The 20,159-nt window shown below is 41.9% G+C and overlaps 1 protein-coding gene across 1 annotated transcript in view; it reads right to left on the bottom strand.

The window, feature by feature from the left end:
* The window catches only part of LOC133990808 (receptor-type tyrosine-protein phosphatase S-like), a 56,623-nt gene extending 40,363 nt beyond the window's left edge, over positions 1 to 16,260 (bottom strand). The window contains exons 1-4 of the mRNA XM_062429215.1: positions 16,131 to 16,260; positions 11,306 to 11,451; positions 9,896 to 10,037; positions 2,341 to 2,529 (exon numbers count right to left, since the gene is read on the bottom strand). Of these exons, the coding sequence (XP_062285199.1) occupies positions 2,341 to 2,529; positions 9,896 to 10,037; positions 11,306 to 11,451; positions 16,131 to 16,260 (607 nt within the window). The remainder of the gene's footprint in view (positions 1 to 2,340; positions 2,530 to 9,895; positions 10,038 to 11,305; positions 11,452 to 16,130) is intronic.
* Between the last annotated feature and the right edge of the window lie 3,899 nt (positions 16,261 to 20,159).

Here is a 20,159-nt window from a genome sequence, read left to right as displayed (position 1 = left end):
CACGGTTTCTTCCTCCGACACATGCGTTGCGTGTTGTGTACGTAACCGTGTGCGCATTATCCCAGGAAGGGAAAACACAACACAGCCGATCAATTAACACAACGCATGATGATGAAGTAATGCCTGTGTAGTATGCAGTACTACAGATACTTGTGTAAAAAAGACAGACGTACTGATTCAACTCTTTACTCCAGTAAAAGTAAGAAAGTTTGATCACTTCGAGTGACCATTCACGCTCACAGGAATAGACTTAGTTTAACTGAATGACTTAGAAGTCGCCAAATGACTTACTTTAACGAATTTCGTTAGTTTATATAATGTAGATTTGTAAAACATTACTTTTATGAGGGTCACAGTCACAGACAATAAACTTAGCATTTCATAATTGTGGTAGCAGCCATGCGTGCAGTAATGAAGTCCACGCTGCACGCTGAATGCAAACTAATATTAAGCCTATAGCCTATTCATTATAATGTCAATAGACATAAATTGAGTTCTTTTGCCTTAATAATGATAAAATAATACACAAAAAAATAGTCGGATTGGGAACCCAAATGCATAATGTCTCCCCTTTCAGACATCTTGCGCATGCAATACTTTCTGGTGAGCACGAGAAAATATCTTGTGCTCACCAGAAAGTATCTCGTGCTCATGAGAAATGTTTCTCGTGCTCACGGAAAACCAAAGTTTTATTTTATTTTCACCATGTCCCTTTAAGGGCTCCGTAAAAACAAAACTCCTTATAGCAATTTATCTTTGGCAAACCTATCAGTTAGTCCTCATCCTAAAGCCTTTTCCTTTAGAAAAGCAGAATTACAAACCATAAACTAACCTTGTTTATTAATATTATGTCTTGTATAATTTTCCTTATTAAACTGCACTGTAATATAAGTGCTAGCTAGTTCTACCCTGCGATACAAAACAATGCTGCACCTTTATTTCCATGTCGTCTACACTGGAAAACAACTGGAAAAGCAGCTATGGCCACCGTCTTATTATGTTGTTTTTTTGTTTACTTTACTTCTCTTTTACTGCCATCAATTGCATTTGAGACTCTTTCATATTATCTCCTTGTTTTAAAGTGAGTCGAAATATTTTCGACCAAGTCACAGAGTTAGCATTAATTAGAGAGCTATGTATAGCTGTTAAAATTGCTGCAGTTGCCATTTCACAAACCACAAATAATGATTTTCCAAAATTTCAAGGAGTGTAGTGGTAAATCTGTCAGTAATAAATACTATGCCAAAACGGAAAACTTGATGGACATAGCGAAGGACAGGTTTTAGCTAATTGTCAGCTCTTGAAGATCTTCAGGTCTGAAAGTTTGTGTGAGTTTAAGCAGTATAATGGCAAACTCTGCAAATGGAGACGCAGACACAAGGTTGACAAAGGGCAGTAGTGATCAGTGAAGGATATTGGCTGACAGCAGGAAGATATCAGAGCTGGCAGGGCAGAGGAGCACAGAGAATATGGATGAAGCAACAACAAAATGGTTTCGCCTCACCATCACTTTCATTCCCCCTGAAGACAGCTGAATGAGAAAATATGTGTCTGCCTACTCGAGGAGACACTGTATCATCTTTACAGAAGAGCATAAACAAAGCTGAACAAACTGTCTTAAGCGCAAGATGTGATTTCTCTGTATTTATCCCTCGATCTGTCTGTCTGTACAGATACACTCTCCACTCTCTTTGGCCGCAAAAAAGCTTCCCTGTTTCCTCATCTCTGGATCTGGAAAGGCAATTTTACATTTGTATTTTAAGATGCTGCAGTCATTTCACACAATTTCAGGATTGGCAATTCAACAAATAAAAGGGGCATCAGTTAAATACCTGATGTGAACATACTCGTCCATATTTATTGATTTAGAGGTCCGTTAAAAAGCATTATGTTTTTGTAAGATTTATTTTAAAAGTGTTAAAATTGTGTGTGAATATTTTAAACCTGCATGATATAAAGTGTGTACGAGACCTGGCTTATTTAATTTCATTCTGCCATTGATGTTGACATTCATGTTCAACAATGGAAATAGATTTGTGCTTTTTAAGTGCCATCTTTTCATAATCTTTCCTCTCAAATGTTTAGAAAAACATCTTTTTTCCCCCTTGGCTTCAGGATGGCACATTTATGCTTTTATGAATTTGGCTTTGAAGAGGTTTTACATCCCCAGTGGATGTAGAGAAAAGCATGTAATCCCTCCATCATAATTAAAACATGATAATCACCTCATTTAGAGCAACAGGGATTTTACCTGATAGGGATGCTAAGCTTTAGATGCACTGCTTGTTCAGCAGATGCTTACTGTCAAGCTGAATAATATGACAGACAAAAAAATCTCACCTGATCGGAGCTGTTTGATGCGACCCTGGCTGCTGCTAGGGTCAATAGGTAGGAAGTCCTTAAACCAGGAGATCTCTGGGTCGGGGATGCCACTAGCAGCACACAGCATGGTGGCCGTCCTCGTCCGCTCCACCACCTTCAGTTGGGGACCCATGTCTATACTGGGGAAGCCGAATGGCAACAAGTCCTCTGGAAGGATGCAGAGAAAGAATATTTAGAGTTGACATTATCTATCTATCTATCTATCTATCTATCTATCTATCTATCTATCTCATATTTGTGAAGACACTTTTGGATCAAAAAATCAATGTCATTGACATCCCTAGGGTGTTGTGACTAAAAAGAGAAAGGCACACTGAAAGGGTTGTGGGGGGGACACAATACTTTATTTTGGAGCAAATCCATTGAAATAATAATTAATAAATGTGTTTACTCAGTGCTTATTGTGCCGTTTTTCTTAACACAAATGACTTATCTATATATGTGAACAGAGTCGAGCCTATCACACAATGAATCCTTCATAAGACATAAGACTTGTGCACACACACGCAGTGATGTGAGAGCCACTGTTCCCTTTAACATCTGCAGGCCCGTGAAAGAGGAGATACTACCAAAGACAGCGGAGCCACTATATCCTTCCTCATCAAAGCCGTGTGTTCGTTACTTCAGCTAGCTAGTCATTATGTGATCTAGTAGGCGGGTAGAAACACAGCTAGGTTTAGTGTGTGTGTGACAGGCTGTTTCTGCAGGAGTATAAACATACCGCCCAGTCAGCAGGAGTTACTTAAGTGCCGGCACACACATACAGTATAGTACATTCCTAGCCCAGTGACACAGGTGTTTGGTAGCAGTGGCAGTGAACTGTGAGTTTCCCATGGTGTGGCTCTGTGTTATGTGCTGGTAATGATTCCTGTCTAATAACTATGCAGAGAGCTACTCAGAAACAGCAGCAGCAATTAGAAGCTGGGATCAAGAGGAGGGGCAGGGCACTGGGGGTAATAAGGACTTGTTAGCCGTAATTGTTAAAATGTACCAACGATTAGAGAGGCCGATCTGGGATGTGTCTCCATGCGTCTGGATATGTCTGATTATGTTGGGGGGCAGTGGATAAGTGTGTGTGTGTAAGTGTGTGTGTGTTTGTACATATTTGTTTCTACAGCTATATTCTTATTTGCATGCTCGCAGATTTGCGCGATCTGTGGAATAATGTACAGTGACATGTACACACACCTGCGGGCACACAGGAAAATGAAGTTGTGTGAGCCATTGCTCTCTATTTCACATAGACACTAACACATGAACACTTTCTCTGGTGAATGGGATTAAGCATCTCTGTAACAACAGTCCAGATGGCCAGACACGTAATCAAGCATCCATCAGCCCTCCTGCTTCCTCCCCTCCTTACCCTTTTACCCACTCTATCTCTCTCGCACATACACACAGACACCTCCCCCATACCTGGAACTATAATTATATATTCCTCTTTCCTACAGCAGTGAAGCAATTACCAAGATGGCAATTTGCTAGGCTAATAAATCAAACCCACGGGAGCTTCTTGATTGTCAAGAACAACAAAATGCAGAAAAGTTTGTTAGCTCAAGCCCAGCATCACTGACAAATCCAGGGCCAAACACAGTCCGAGACGCAGACCATGGCCACATCAACTATCTGTGTGTTTTTTCTCTGCTCCTTTCCTCTTCTGGGCCCCCTGCTACCTAACCACATGACAGACGTGTACCATCTGTTTTCACACACTCTGATTGAGAAGAGAGGATGAGTGGAGATAGGATCTATCACTCGCTTTTTTTTGTTTCCACAGTCATCAGCTTTGGAGAGACCCCTTCAGACAGGAATGTCAAGCTGCTGCTGCTGATGGAATGGCTGAGAGGAAGAAGGAGCGGGGAAATGCCACCAATGACAGGAGACATGTCTGAATGCTGTTATTAGAGCTCAGGTGGCGATGAGGCTTCATACCATCCTCCTGACATCAGCTGACTAGGAAACCCGCTAACCGAGTGGAGGGAGGGGACAACCCTAACCCTCTGCCTCCACCTGCGTCCCCTCCTCCAAAATCCCCCATCAGATCAATGCTAATGTTCCACCTGAATGGAGGCCAGTGGTATGGCCTATGACGAAACAGGGAGAAAGTGACAGGAAGAAGAGGGGGGAGATCGATGAGCCGGTCAGGAGGCCAGCTCCCCTGAGGCAAGGAATATGCTATGCCTACATCTGCTCCCCCCTGCCCTCCCACAACCCCACCCCTCTCCTGAGAAGGTTCAGATGGTCTTTTTATCACCCCGCCGGCTATCACTACATGGACTCCCTGGCTGTTAATTAGAGCACACCACTGCAGTGGACTCAGAGTGTGTGTGTGTGTGTGTGTGTGTGTGTGTTTGTAGGGGGTCTGGCTCTGTATTCCAGTCAGGTCTTTATCAATGCTGCAAATAGAGGGTAGGTGTACCTTGGATTTAATAGTTAGAGAGAGACATGAGAAAAAGGTGCAGATGATAGATAGATAGATAGATAGATAGATAGATAGATAGATAGATAGATAGATAGAACTAACAGACTGCAGCAACAGCACAGCACACTCCACCCTGCAGATAACCCAACAGACAGATAGTTATAGTGGACACTGAAGTATAGTTCACTGAAGAGGAGAATAGGGAGCTACAGGTATTCAGCCAGGTTCCTGGATGAGTCAGCGACTGCTTGAAATAGATACTGCGGGCATGGCCTTGATCACACTTTTCACCAAATGAATCATTTATCAAACACAAACACTGCTGCACAAAAGCCATGCTTATTTTTCATCTCCTGGTTAAATTGATAAGACAGCCTATGGAAAAATGTGCCGTGTGTATATAAACAACAGTGTGTGACAACAGTGTGTGTCAACAGCGTTTGGAGGAACATTGGCACAGACCGACCAGCATTGTTCCCTGGAGCTTTGTGTTTGTGTGTATCAAGAGGTTACGAGCGTACATTTTGGCCTGGTTATGTTTGCAGAAGGGCAATCAGGCCTGGTGCCCAAAACCAGGCAGTGGAGCCAACCAGATCTGGGCAAATATGCAATTCATACATGCGGGTGCACACACATACTAGCAGAGAAAAACACACACACACACACACACACACAGAGTCAAACACACACAGAGTCAAACACATAATGCATATGATGCAAACAAACAGACAAACAAACAAACAAACATGAATCCAGATTTTCTTTCACTCTCTCTCTTTGTTTCTTTCCCCCCCCCCCCCCCCCCCCCCCACACACACACACACACACACACCAATGCTTGCTTCCCCACAGAAAATCATCATTTGTCCTTGTTAAGAAACAGGTTGCCTATTCATCTTTCAGTTCATTTCAGTAGGGAATGGCCATGTGCATGAAAGAAGCCTGAATAAAAGCCGATCTCAGGGAGCCTGATTCAGGATTAATCTGCCAGCACTCAGCAGTCCTCAGAGGCTGTAATGCTTTGACTCCTATAGACTGCAGGAGGGCTGAAGGGGAGCACTTTAAATGCTAATGGGCCTTTATGATAATAGATCACAATATAATGCAAAATCAGACTTAGCATTGTAGATCAATCCCACGAAAAACCCACACGTGTCCCCAACATCCTGAGCCCAGCTTGGCTCTCCATGCTGATCCAGAGGCTATGGACTAAACGCATACAACAAATATGATGAAACACGAGACACTTTCTTACACGCAAGCATGCATGGAGGACAGACTGCAAGAAAAAGAAAAAAAGGAAGGAGGAAATAAAAACAGTGAAGATGAGTGGGTATATGTGATGAAAGAGCTAGTTCTCCACTCCAGGAGTGTAATCCTCTTGCAGGCTGAGTTGATACTCTCAGTTGTTTCCAGAACAAAATGCTGCTTGAGCTGCCGGCCTGCCAATGCAGCAGACGCCTGGGGGGAATCACTGATCTGACTCTCTGTTATTCATATGAAGGGTGTTTGCCGTGGTGGCAGAACATTTCTCCTCCTTCTCTCTCACCCCCTTCTTCCCCCATCCCTCACCTCCCTTTCTCCTAAAATGGGACACTGGGAGGTGAGTATAATCAGGATTACTCTTCACAAACCAGTCATGTACACATACACACACACACACACACACACTCATAAATGAAGAAATATGTGTGCGCGCATTCACACACATACGCAATCATGAAGGACGTGCATGCACGTGCACACAGATGCACGCAAACACACACATACACACTGCTGCAGTGATGAGAATCTCTCACCCACCAGAGGTTTTCAAACATGCAGAACTGCAGATATTCACATTTCCTGAAGGCGGAACAACACAACTGCAGTGTCCATAGAAAAAGAACAGTTTGGGTGGAAGGGGATGGAGTAGGTTTGGAGGGGGGCGGAGCAGTATAAAGCCTGTAAAAATGCAAAGGGAGGAGAAGAGAGAGAGATCGGAGAGACAGTCAGGCAGGATAGATGGCTGAGAAAATGAAAGAATGAATAAAACAAAAGAGAAGAAATTAGAAACGGACATTGCTGTGGGCCACAGTGGAGGCTGGCAGAGTCAAGAAGAGAAAGATATAGTGAAGAAAAGAGAAATGAGGTAAAGGAGTAGGTAATGGAACAGGGAGGGTAATGCGTGATGATGATGGTGAAGGCACAAAGAAAGATCTTATGTGACCATAAACTATCACATCTCCATCCATTAGCAACCCTATAGAGCAGCAGCCTATATCCTGTGGCCAACCACAAGTCCCTCACATTATACACAGTTGCTATTAGTGTTGGTCAACCATTATACAAAATTATGAGATGGAACACATCAGGGAATGAACAGGCTTTGAGTGGAAGTAGAGGGGTTTGGCCAGTAATGGAAAGCCTTCTTTCTACTGCAGTGGTTGGTGGGCCATTTTCTCAGGTGAACCAAGTTTTCAAAAGATTGACCAAAACACATTTTTTGTAGACTTTGGGCATTTAACGGCATTCCTGGAAGAAATTATCTCTTCTTCAATATATCACAGTTACTATTTATTTTATCAGCCTTTACTAGATTGCAGGGGTAAGTGGCTTTTAAAACATACTGTTGAATAGTTGGAAGCTTTGAGTTATGTTTCCACAGGAATTGTGGGTCATCTAGATTCTTTAGTGGGTGTCTAGGGTTCTGGAAATGAAGGCATCAGTATGCTTCAAATGAAGTGCTTGTTTGATGGTTGAATAATATGTGAAACTCTCTTTGCCATATCTCTGAGATCTGCATTGGGGGAGCTGCTTCCAACAATTTCAGTAACATTATGACACTGACTGTCACAGTCATGCCCACTACAAGCAGCAGTTGGGCTAAAGAGAAAGCATGCATGATGTCAGCTTCTCTCTCAAATTCTCTTTTCATTCTTCACACAACTTCTGTCACTTTTTAGTCTCGTTAGTGTCAAGGCACTATGGATGGCAACGTCAGCTGATCAGTCCACCACTTTGGTCCAGACTGAATATCTTAACAACTGCTGAATGAATTCCCATACAATTCTGGATATTTCATTTGGTGATCGCTCTCTCCCTCCTTTTCCTGCAGCGCCTATGACACTACTCTATGACGACTAGCTTTTCACACCACCTTTGAGTGTGGCCGTTCAAAACAGATATAAGCATTAGACAATGAACAATGGAACAAATTATTTTCAAGTATTTAAAGCTCCATTCACTTTCTGCAAAGACAATGTTAGGAGTTAGACTTGGTTCGGCATCGAACTGGCCTGGTTGAATCATTAGTCAATACAATGCATCTGAGCTAAAAAATATATTTGGTTTTGATGAAAAAAAAATCTGGTTTTGACTTTGATAAAAAGTCCAAGGCACCAGCCATTATACATTAAACATGTAAGTACAGAATGGAGGGAAGAAATCAATCCAATCACAGGGAATACTGCTTGTGCTTTGTAGAAACCTGAAAATGCATTGAAGGGTTTAAATTAATTAAATCAGTCAATTAGGTAAACTTTTGAGGAATCAGCAACTATGGTATTGTGTATTGTTCTGAATTGCAACAATGACATGCCCCTATTGGTAAAGGTAACAGAGGCTCATGGGTATTGTAGAGTTTATAAATGTCCGTCATAACAAGTTGATAAAAGCATGATTATCTGGAAAATTCAGTGAATCATAGTATTTATCTGTATTGATTTAAAATATTCATATGTATTTCCATAACACAGCCCAGCTAATTAATTTGAAACATTACCCACAATGGCATACATACAGACATATTGTAGGGATAGCTAACACGATATAAATGATGTGGTAAAATCTCAGACACTTGAAATTGATATTGTCCTATGGCGTATATCCTCATTAAACTGCTACACAGTGGGGAAAATACTTCTGGATCCAGCGCCTCTGTTGCTTGATTTTACATTCTGATCTAGTGTTTGATACATTTTACAATTGTGGCTATTAACAGCTCTGAATCTGGTTTGTAATTTGGGTCAAATATTGTTGACATTCATCACAGTCCCATATTCTATTGGCTGCACAGAGCGTATCAGCTGATTAGGAGGAATCAAAGACAGCTTATTCTATTGTCACAGAGGGGGCAGGGGACGTCTTGGTACACAGATTTCAGTAGGAGAAAAGTTTACACAAACAGGAACAGGCACAAACGGCCACACACACACCGAGAGGCTCGCCCTTGAGGTGTAGTTTATGTGGTAATGGGCTTTAGATTGGGGCTGTGTGTGCAGAGATGATGGGCTGGGTAACAGATGGACAGGAGTCTATTCCCTGGGCTACCAGCCTTCTGCTTACCACACAGCCGTGCCAACTCCACAATCCTCATCCATCTCCTGCACTTCCTACACCCCCTCCTCCCCTCTTTCGACATCCCATTTCATCTCTATTGTTTCACGGCATCCGGTTGTGTTACTCAACTTACCCAACCCCTCACCACCTCGCCCTCCATCAACTCTGTCTCACCTCTCCTCGACCTCCTCCTCCCTCTCTCCTTCTCTTCCTCAATTTCCCCTAGCAGAAATGGGTTGTCTGCCAAACCAAGGCCTAATCCCCTGATTTTTCTTCATGTAGTAACACCCGGAGCAGCCATCCCTCTATTTCTTCATCCTTTACTGCTGTGCTGGGCGGATGGCCAATGCTCAGATCACAGGCTCACAGCCACACACTGCAACTTTAGTTCATAGCATGTTAGAGCACCATATTAGATAAGTTTCCCTCCAAGGAGACAGTGTACATTAGATTAACACCCTCCCTCTGACCCAAAAAAGCGCAGTGATTACAGCAAGCTTGGATGCTGAAGCACCACTAGCTAGCACACTAGCTAGCCCTATCTGTGGCCAGATCACGCTCGGTCGCACTCAGAGGGACTAAAAAAAGAACAGTTCACTGCAGCCTGCTGTGGAGGCTGCGTGTGGCAGGGCTCCATTGTCACATCTGCAACTGACAGCCCAGGGAATGGGGCACTAAAGCTGAAGTCAGGTGTGTGCATGTGAAAAGAAAGCACTGCTCGAGTGAAAAAGATGGAGATAGGGTGTGTGTGTGCGCTTTTTTGTGTCTCACCTCTGATAATGGCCAACTTTGCAGTGACAGACACCTCTCCTTCGCTGTTGCGTGCCACACACTCGTAGATGTTCTCATCTCTGGGTGCTCTGAGTGGTTGGATCCTCAAGACAGCACCTGCACCTTCATCAAACTCTATGGTCTGAACGGCCGCATAACCACAGGAAAGACACATTAGTCATATCAGATCAAACAGACAGATTCATATTGGAAAAGTAAACAGTAAAAAAAATGTTGCACATCCATACCTTAGCATAGTTTGATTTTGCAGTAATAATGTGTTGATCATTATAATTTAATAATGTATTGATTGCCTTTACTTGCCTCCCCTACACAGAGAGGTCAGAGGTCAGGTACAGGGAGCGTACCTAGAGGGATTCGATTTCTTGTGCAAAGACACTTGATCAGTGTTCATACCTACCAACATGGGGGTTGAATCTGGGTCCATGGTTGAAATGCAGTATCTTTAAGCAATAGGTCACATTACCAGATCAATATACAGTCAGGCTTTTAATGTGAATGAGCTGTAAGTACCCAGCTCTCTGGAATAGCCTGCCTGATAGCATATGGCTTATTGACAGTGAAAGTGATAATGCAATCTATTAAATGCTTTATATTTTTTATGTGTCAGTTTTGAAAAACAATGCAGTGTCCCTGACCAAGGCTCTGGCAAAATGAATGAATGGACTAGAGTTGGTCCCTGGGCGCTGATCTGCAGCTGTCCACTGCTCTTATTGTGTGTGTATATGATGGGTCAAATGCAGAGGATTAATTCCATTTCAATGTGAGTACTGAAAAATTACAGTAAAGAACTTTTAATCTTAATCTTACATTTTATGATTTAATCGTGACCTAAGATTGAAATGTGCAACAATGGTGTACTGTAACTGAATCAGCTAAGAAAGATTAATACCAGGGCTGGTATCAATCTTCTAACTCTTTCATCTAAGAAAGTATGATAGTGTATTTCACAAAATGTTTAATTACTGCGCCCTGGTGGTCGAGTGGTTAGAGCGCATGCCACATAATCGCAGCGTCTAGGGACCTATGCTGCAGGTCATTCCCCTCTCTCTCTCTCCCTGTTTCCTTTCTGCCTCTCTGCCAGTTACCATCTGAATAAAGGCATAAAAAGCCCAAAATAAATCTTAAAAAAAAAAAAAGTTTAATGACTGCCTGAAAAAACAAAGTTGTGACACATCTTGAATACCAAACAGAATTTAAAAATGCATATTAAAATCTAATGTAGACAGATTAAATATTACAAGCTCTGTATGACTAACCTAGACATACTAATTTATATTACTAATTACACATTCATATATGAATTATATCTGATTAATTAATTGGATACAACTTTTTATATTTATCATGCTACCATAAAATTTAAACATTGTGCACTGTGACAACCACCTCGATACGCTGGGAGTTGACCTTCTTGCCCTTCTTGTTCCAGAAGACTACCGGTTTGGGATTGCCAGTGGCCTGGCACACAAATGATGCCACACCCCCTGACACTCCAATCTGGTCTGTGGGAATCTTGGTGAATTTTGGAGATGCTAAAAGACAGATATAGGGAAGGGGGTAAGAAAAAAAAGAAAATACAAGCATGAAATTCGACACCCAAAAGACATCAAACTGACTCCACAATCACCAACAACCCCCTGCTGACCACACCCCATTTCACTGTCAGTGACTGGTCAGGCTGACTTGTGTTCTGCTGGCTGCGTGTTGTGCTGGGTATCATCTAGAGGACATGCTGAAGGACTTCCTGTGGGTCATAAATAAAAGATGGGGTTGGGCTTCAGAGGAACATCTCTCTCTCTCTCTGTCCATCTTTCGCTCTCTCTTATATTCTCTCGGCTTCCTCCGGGGCAGACTACCCTCGTACTGCATGCAGCAGAGCCTGTCATGACACATGAGTGTTTCACAGGTAGGAGAAGCGTTGGCTGCAAATTTACAGCTTACAGTTGGTTTAAATGTATTAATATCAGAGGTGTCATTTTGTGCCTGCACCCTGTAACACCTATACTGTAGGTGATTTTCACTCACAGATGCTGATGATCTTAACAAATTCAATGAATAAACCAACATTTGTCATGTTAATTTCCAATTTTTGCCTAAGGAGAGGATTTCAAGCGAACAATCTGGACTATTGTGCTTCTAATGTGGGATATAACAGTGCAGCAGTTGGCCTTTGTAAGAAAACAGCATTTTCCAAGTCTGATGTTGAGCCAACAGTACTGAACCTATATTTTTCACAGTGGCTGAGTCAGATCAATCAAATAACTTCATGCACCCACCCCTTGCTATCTGTCTGTGGCCTGTTGCCATGGTGGCCAGCTTAACACCTCCTCAGCTATGGAATCGCTACTATCCATCAGGGTGAAGTCAGGATGACCCTTACCATAGCAACCTGGATCACTCCTCCCACTCCCCTTATGTCTGGGTGGGTGAGGTCCTGCTGTGTTGATTCACTTCTGCTCTGAAGACAGAACAGGAACACAAAACTGCCTATCAAATAATCCCTAACAGATTCTAAAGCCTGTTTGCACATCTGCCCACTCCTGCTCACTTTATTGGGTAACAGCCACGTACAGACCACTTTGCAGTTTCTCTACAATGCCTTGACAGTAAGTGGAATAATACCATGTCAAAGGAGAGCACTCCTTTGCCTACCCACTCTCTATGTCAGAAATAAAGTGGTTTCATTTTATGCTTGCCATAATCCTCAATAGGAAGAAGCAAAAAGCTACAGTTGGCACAGTATAGTCAATCAGAACAAATTTTTGCCCACCATTTTAGAGCTCAAGAGCAGGATATTTCCTGCCTATTAAACTCTGAGAAAGGCACACAGTATACACAGTATTGAGCAAATTGCCCTTTTCCACTGCCAAAAATATTGAAATGTAAACTATTGAAAGTCCAAAAAATGTCATGGCTGAAAACTGTCTTCTTCCTGGCGATGGGATTATGGATGAATTTCATATGCTTCTTAGGGCTTGAACATGGGTTACAGTGGCTTTATGTTCAGTCCAAAATATTTTCTATGTTCTCTTAAATGCGCTTCAACACCAATCCTCGTGCAAAACTGACCCCACTGGCAATGTTACCACTTAAGCCTCTTCTGAAAGCCAGGGAAAAGCCCTGCAAGGCACTGGCTCTGAATGGATTTGCACTGAACAGAAACTTGTAATGATCGGAAGGTTCTAGAAAGATGCCTGGAAAATTAAGCATTAAAGGCTTCCTTATGATAGGTCGCTGACACTTGTGATAAATGACGCTTGGCAGAAATTAAAGAGTCGTGTGATGATTTTTAATTTATGCTTCAGCGAAAGGTTATGAGCTAGCTAAGCTAAACTAATTAAATAAAGACGTTACAAGTTATCTAAAGTTACAGACCAAAGTAACAATAGGGAAGTTCAGTGAAAACTACAATCTCCATGGCGACGATAGTACAGTAAGACTACCCAATTGCATTGTGTGACAAAATATGACAGTGTCCTTGACTGAAATTCTCCATGTGCGCAAAATGAAAGGAGAGTATCAAGCCACACTTTTTGCTGTTGAAAATACGTAATTTCTGTCAAGTGACAGAAATTTGATTTATCAAATGTGTTGAGTGACCTGCCATAAATCAGCCTTAATGAGGAGCTCTGTCTTTAATGACAGGGTTCACTCTGCTGCACTGGCCAAAGAAGGTACCATTGTTCTACTTCTGGCCTGTTTTTAATTAAACACCTTTGTAACCTGTAATCATCTGACTGACTGACTGACAACTGCTAAACTCTGATATGACTGGGACCAGCAGGAATGCTGTAATAGTCTACTCAGCATCAAATGTGACAAAACGTAATAGGAACTCTTCCTTCAGGTCAGATTATAATCAGCATACTTACAAATTAGAAACAGAGTTTAATTTGTAGTTTTGGAACAGGTCTTTTGGTGAAATTTGTATAACCGCTGGTGAAATGTTGCATCTCAAATTCTTTAAAGAAGCATGACTTATGGCAAAGGTATTAAGTGCAACCAGCTGTGGGCTGACAAGCCTTTAAGCCACTTTTAATAATGCATCCCTTCCTGTTTGTGTGCCTTTGCTGTCAAATTTATTTTCATCTCACAGCCAAATGTGCATAATAAAAAATCTGTGATAAAAAGATGATGGGGACAGTTAAAGTATGTAAAATGTGGTTGCAGCATCAAAGAATATGAATGTAGGGCTGCAGTTGGAGCTGTAGTAAGCAGCATGGCCAATGACTGTTTGTTAGCTTATCTCAAATATGTATGTAAAACTTGGAAATTAAATGAATTATGCTTAACTTAATTTGCATGACTTGGCTATTGTTCATATTTGTTAGCTTCATAAAGGAAATAGGAGAAAATTGTTGTATAAAATTCAAAACGGTGGAGAAAAAGCTCAAGGCTATAATGAAAGTATTCATTTTCAGAAGGACCACAAGACTTGAAATATCCACTGTGTTTTGCTATAATATAACCAAAGTCACTTTAGATCTGTTTACCAAATAATTGCTCTAACATGAAGCATTAATCATAAAAATGATGGATAATTAGTCAAATACAGTATCATGGAATATTTAGATAAAATTTAGCCCTAAAGTGTGTTTTTGCTCCCAAACAATGATATCACAATCACATCCAGCATTTAGAAATGTTCTGTCAAGCTACACACCAGCCAAACAATTGACATTTGTAGATACACACCTGCAATCTAGGATGTTCATACAGAACATTGTGTGTAAAAACATTACATTATCTTGAATTAACAGTGAAGAAGGTTTTGCAAAAATATAATTGGTGCAAACTATTAATGGCAATTACATTGGAAGGGTTATTAACCCTTAAGGATAAAATTCCTTGAGCACTACCATTGTTTGCTATAATTTTAGTAAGAAAGAAAAAGCAACAAACCAGTTTGGATTTAAATGTTTCATTGTTTTTAGTTTTTTTTTATTGAGAAGGCTAGGAAGACAAAGAAGCTTTTTCACAGCTGTATGTTCTGCAGAGAATAGATCAACATTTCCACTGAAAATTAGGTGTTGTGTAATTCTACCTCTTTATTGAATATAAAAATATTTCAGATATGACGTCAGTCTTCGAAAAGGATCATGGTCTCTAATTGGTTACACAAATGTAAAATTAAAAATACATTAGACATTTAGAATTCCTAACAGTGAGAAGTGCTATCTCCATTTTAGCCTGCATCCGCTTTCAAAAAAAAAGAAGCTGGTTATATTTTCAGAGCAGTGACAGCCGACCAAGTCTGTGCATTTGTGTGTGTGTGGGTGGGTGGCGATGTGGCTGTATGCCTGTGCAGACTATGTGTGTGTGTGGACCACTGAGGCAGGAAATCTTTGGAAATGTTGTAATCAAGGAGATGATGAGGAACATGCTGATGGGACCTCCCGGCTTATCAAAACACATTAACAACGCCACAGTCCAGACCTGATGTACTGACAGGCCTGGTTTCACTCCTCCGACGAACACACACGCGCGTGCACACACAGACACACATACGCACAGACACAAGGATGTGCATGCATAATATAGACACATTCAAATATATATATTCACACCTTTGTGCATCGCATTTTCACCTGATAATATACCAGCCGTCATTCAACTGAGAAAGAGACACAGACGGAAAGAAAAAGAGAGCTAGGTACGCAGGGTCGCTAGGTGAAAAACTGGAAAGACTACTTGTAAGAAGAGGATCACATGAGATGAGAGAGTTTTTTTGGCAACTTTACAGTAGCCTTAGCTTGTGCAGTTCTATTTTAGAGGAATGTAAAGAAGCACATAGCACAACTGCCCTAGGAAAATTTGAAAAACCCTCTACAACAAAGGTAAAAACGCAACAGCTTGTGAATCAGCTTGCATCCTTTTTATTCTGTCTTTGTGCCAGCACTTCTGAAAACCACATTTAAGGAGCCCTTTAGACAAGTTAGACTTTCCAGTTTCTGTATTAAAGTACTGGCAGATCGATAACTGCATTTTTACTAGATTTTTTTCACATTTCAATCAGTCACAATCTCTGAGAGAAGTGATGGATGGATGGATGGATGGACGGATGGATGGATAGATGGATAGATGGATAGATAGACAGATAGATAGATAGATAGATAGATAGATAGATAGATAGATAGATAGATAGATAGATAGATAGATAGATAGATAGATAGATAGATAGATAGATAGATAGATAGATAGATAGACATACCTAGTGCTCCACACACGCTGCTCAAATCAGTTAGCAGGATAATCAAAGGCAGCAGTAGACACAAGGGAGAGGGGCTAAGGCGGAGCCCCAGAATCAGCCTCTTAGCTCCACCTGTCCTGGGCAGAGCCATGGTACCACTGCAGGTTGGTTGGAGATGACGGAGATTCAGATGGGGCTTCACTCAACAGGGGTAGGCACTCTGTAGATACAAGAAGACATGAAGGTCAGCTGGAACGAATGAAAGGCACATTTCCTCAACCTTTGATTCATCATTATGCTCTTAAAGCGGCCACTGAAATGTCAGTGCACCATACAATAATTCATACTGATGTAGAGAAAGCATTCTCATGAAGAAAATTAAAGACAAATTCAAGCTAATGCAGGATTAGGTCTTTTGATTTAGCCAGAGCACTTCTGACTGGGATTAACAGCTCAAGCAGGCCAGCTCTGTCTAAACTAATACCAAAACAATAGAGCTCAACAACTAAGACAAGAAACAGACTGAAATAGTTTTCGGCGTACTGCTTCTGTATTAATAAGTCTCTTTTTCTAGTGAGCCATGAAATGAGCGGCAATGATACATTTTTAAGAGTGTTTTTTTCCTCAGACGTCCCAATAATTTCATTTCACTTAAGCTGTGGCCTAATTCCTTTTTAGTGTTCAGTGTTTTACTGTTCTGGTGACACATAGAAGTGTCGAAGCAATAATACAGCTAGAGTGTGCCACAGTAATGGAAAACACTTCAACAAAGAGGATTGAGAGGTCAGTTGGAATGCAGCATAATTCAATCGCAGCAAATGTATCAAAAACTGCTGCTTTATAGATGTCCCCCCCTCTTGTTAATCCCCTGCTTTGGGGGAGATCTCCGTCAGTATTTTGCTCTCTTTTCCTGATATAAACACGCACAGTCTCATGCATCTGGATGTCTGAACATAATTCAGCTCTGTCTGCTTACAGAGATTTAGACAAGCTGTGCAGAAGCTCCCTGTCTGGGAGTCAATAACTCCTCAGTCCTATCGAGCTCTCCCGACCCCCACCCCTCTGCTCTGATGTGTCAGAACGCAGGTGGGGAGGCCAAATGAGAAAGGAGCCTTTGTTAACCTGTCATATATCACACACGTACACGTCTCCCCTCAAGTACCGGTACGGGATAACATATATGCTCTACGGGAGACAAAATATGTGTTCACAGGTGACAGGGCGCATTGTGATCTGCACATAAATATGCACAAATACACATTCACCCTGACATCCCTGATACACGGGCAGAAATGGAGTAAGAGAGATTAGGCCAACCCTTACTCGCCTTTACTAAATGAAAGCGGCATTTCTGGTGAGTTACATATTCAAAGACTCCTCCAACCACTTATTGAGCTAATGACCTGCTCAAACACATTACTGTCTGCCAGTTCCTCCTCCAAAAATAGCTCATCTGAAAACATGGCTGTCTATCTGATACAGGCTCTTTTTGTCGGCGCTTTGCCCCTCGTCTTATCTAACGCTGCATAATAGATGTTGAATAGAAAAGCTTTCAGCGTCCCCTTTTCAATTGTACAATGTGATAAGAAAAATCAGATCAGAGCTCATTCAAGCACCATTGGCAGCATGTTAAGTAAATTCTCCTCTTATGGAAACTCAATTTGCCACCGGTAATCTAACTAGGGCTACTGCTCTGTTTGGAGCCACACAGCCACTGACACATCAGGTACTCCTTGTATGTTGCAGTGTCTGCTTCCCCTGTCCTGTATGGTGGATTTGCTTGGGCCTTTATATCCCTGTGACCTCAGCCTAACCTGATCTATCATTCTCAGTTTATCCACCCCTCCCCATTGTCCTTCACCTGCTGACAAAGCCCTCTCTGCTCTACCTCCACTACAGTAACTCGCCCTCTTCCTAATCCTTAATCTTACCCTCGTCTCACTCCTGTATTAGACGCTGTATTCCTGAAATCTCCTCTTCTCACATCTCCTTTCATCCCTCTTCCCCATCTCTTCTCTCCACTTTCCTCCTCGCCTTCCTTGTTAACCTCTCCTCCCTAGATGCCATCTCCATCGTGGCACCCTATCATTCATCTGTCCCTCTTTCTATACACACTCTAACCCCTGCTTGCATCCAAAATCCTCTTCCTCTCCCCAGCTGCCCTGCACCGGCTGCTCCAGCTGTTGTTGGTCCATTGACACAGTTCAAACAAAAGGGCTTAGAGCATCCTACAGCTGTGAATGTGAGGGAGCGAGCCAAAACAGATACACAGACACAGCAGTCGACTGGGCCGGTCTTGGCAAGTCTGTGCTTGTGTTAATAGCATTTAACTAGGGATGGGAATCGAGAATTGGTTCCAGTTGAGAACCAATCCATCAGAATCATATGCCTCAATCAATTCCTTTTATGATGCATATTTTTTCTGACAGTGGCATATTGCAAAACAATGCTTTCAAACTCATGCATCTACGCTGCTGGAAACTTGTAACAAAAAGGAGTCATGGAGGAAAGAAAGAAATGGTCCAAAGTGTGGCTTCATTTCTCGAGGAAAGACAACAGTGCTAGTTGTAATGTTTGTAAAATAGTAATTTCAAGTAAGGCTGGAAAAACCCACAATATGCTGAAACATCTTTCTGCACAACAATAAATTCCAGGAATGCCATGTATTTGACACACTGAACAGCATGTCCATTACTAAGGGTAAATATACAACATTAGCACTACACAAGTAGATCTTTTCTTTGACTAAGAAAATCTAAATGAAAATCCACACCTGAATCACATGCATGCCTTTTTTCTACTGTTTCCACAGTGTTGAGACTCAGAGATAATAAAACAGTTGCATTGTCACTGAAAATTGGTCAGGGATCACTCAGGGAATCGTGGCATCAGTATCAATGAAATCTTATCAATTCCCATCCCTACATTTAACACTCACGTTAAAATGCTCTTCCTCTCCGCACATGTAGATTAAGAACAGCCATGCACTCTTGCTGTGCATCAAAATGATAAGGCGTGAGCTTTGTGAGTGTGAATATTTTTATGACTAAGGCTCACCTACAGTCTCTACAGCCCCCTCACAGATATCACAACCTGCTCTCCCTGATCATCTGGCTCAGCATCCAGCATGATCTGCAGCACAGACAAGAGAGAGTACAGCAGGGGGTGGTCTTATTATCTTTTCAGCGTGACAACACAGATGGTCAGCCAGACAGATAGATGGATAGGGATACATGTGCTATTTATTGCGGGAAGCACATAATGACACCATAGCTCAGGTGGTGAAATATACACCGGTTATTGTGCTCCATCAGGCTGATGAAATAACATTGTTTAGCTGGCATCCAACCTGCCCCTGCTCTGCTGGGGCCCTCAGAGGATGGCATGTTTTGTTTTTCTCACCTCATCCCCACCCTGCACCCTCCCCCCCTCGCCTTACCCATGATGCCTTTCACCACAAGTGGGTTGAGATGGTCTCACAAGGCCTGTCTCCATGACAACTAGCTACTAGTGCTCACAGAAAGACCAGACCTGCTTCCTGTGGCACCATCCTAGCTGTGCGATAGTACACCTGATAGGAAGCTTGAGTTCTTTTTGTTTATTTCTTAGAGCTTTAATGTGGATCCTGTGCTGTGCGCAGGTGTTGCATGTGTGTCGTGACTCTTGGAGGACATGGCACAGCGGCAAAATTATTGGAAAATGCTGAGGTGATCATGATGGGAGGAAAAACCCACCTCACCTTCACCACCGAACTGTTTAGGGTTGAATAACAATATTATATCCACTATCATTTGTTGTCTTTTGACCATGATTGACACCATGATTGTCTTCTTATGATCTTTATAGTCTTATAGTGTTCTCAGCCCAAAAATAACCTTGTTTTCAATTATTCAATTAATCCATGGCTTTCTATGCCATTTTTTTTTTTAAAGAAAAAAGTTTGGAGTGGGAACAATGTATTAGTCATATGCAGGGAGGGGCTGGGACAAATATTACCTCACATTTCCTACGACCCTGGACCCTGTAGGCAAATGACACTCACAAATACAA

Source organism: Scomber scombrus, chromosome 11 (genome assembly GCF_963691925.1).
Source record: "Scomber scombrus chromosome 11, fScoSco1.1, whole genome shotgun sequence".
In the NCBI taxonomy this organism is placed as follows: Eukaryota; Metazoa; Chordata; class Actinopteri; order Scombriformes; family Scombridae; genus Scomber; species Scomber scombrus.
The sequence above is the reverse complement of the archived record's forward strand: the minus strand, read 5'-3'. Positions and strand labels throughout refer to the sequence as shown.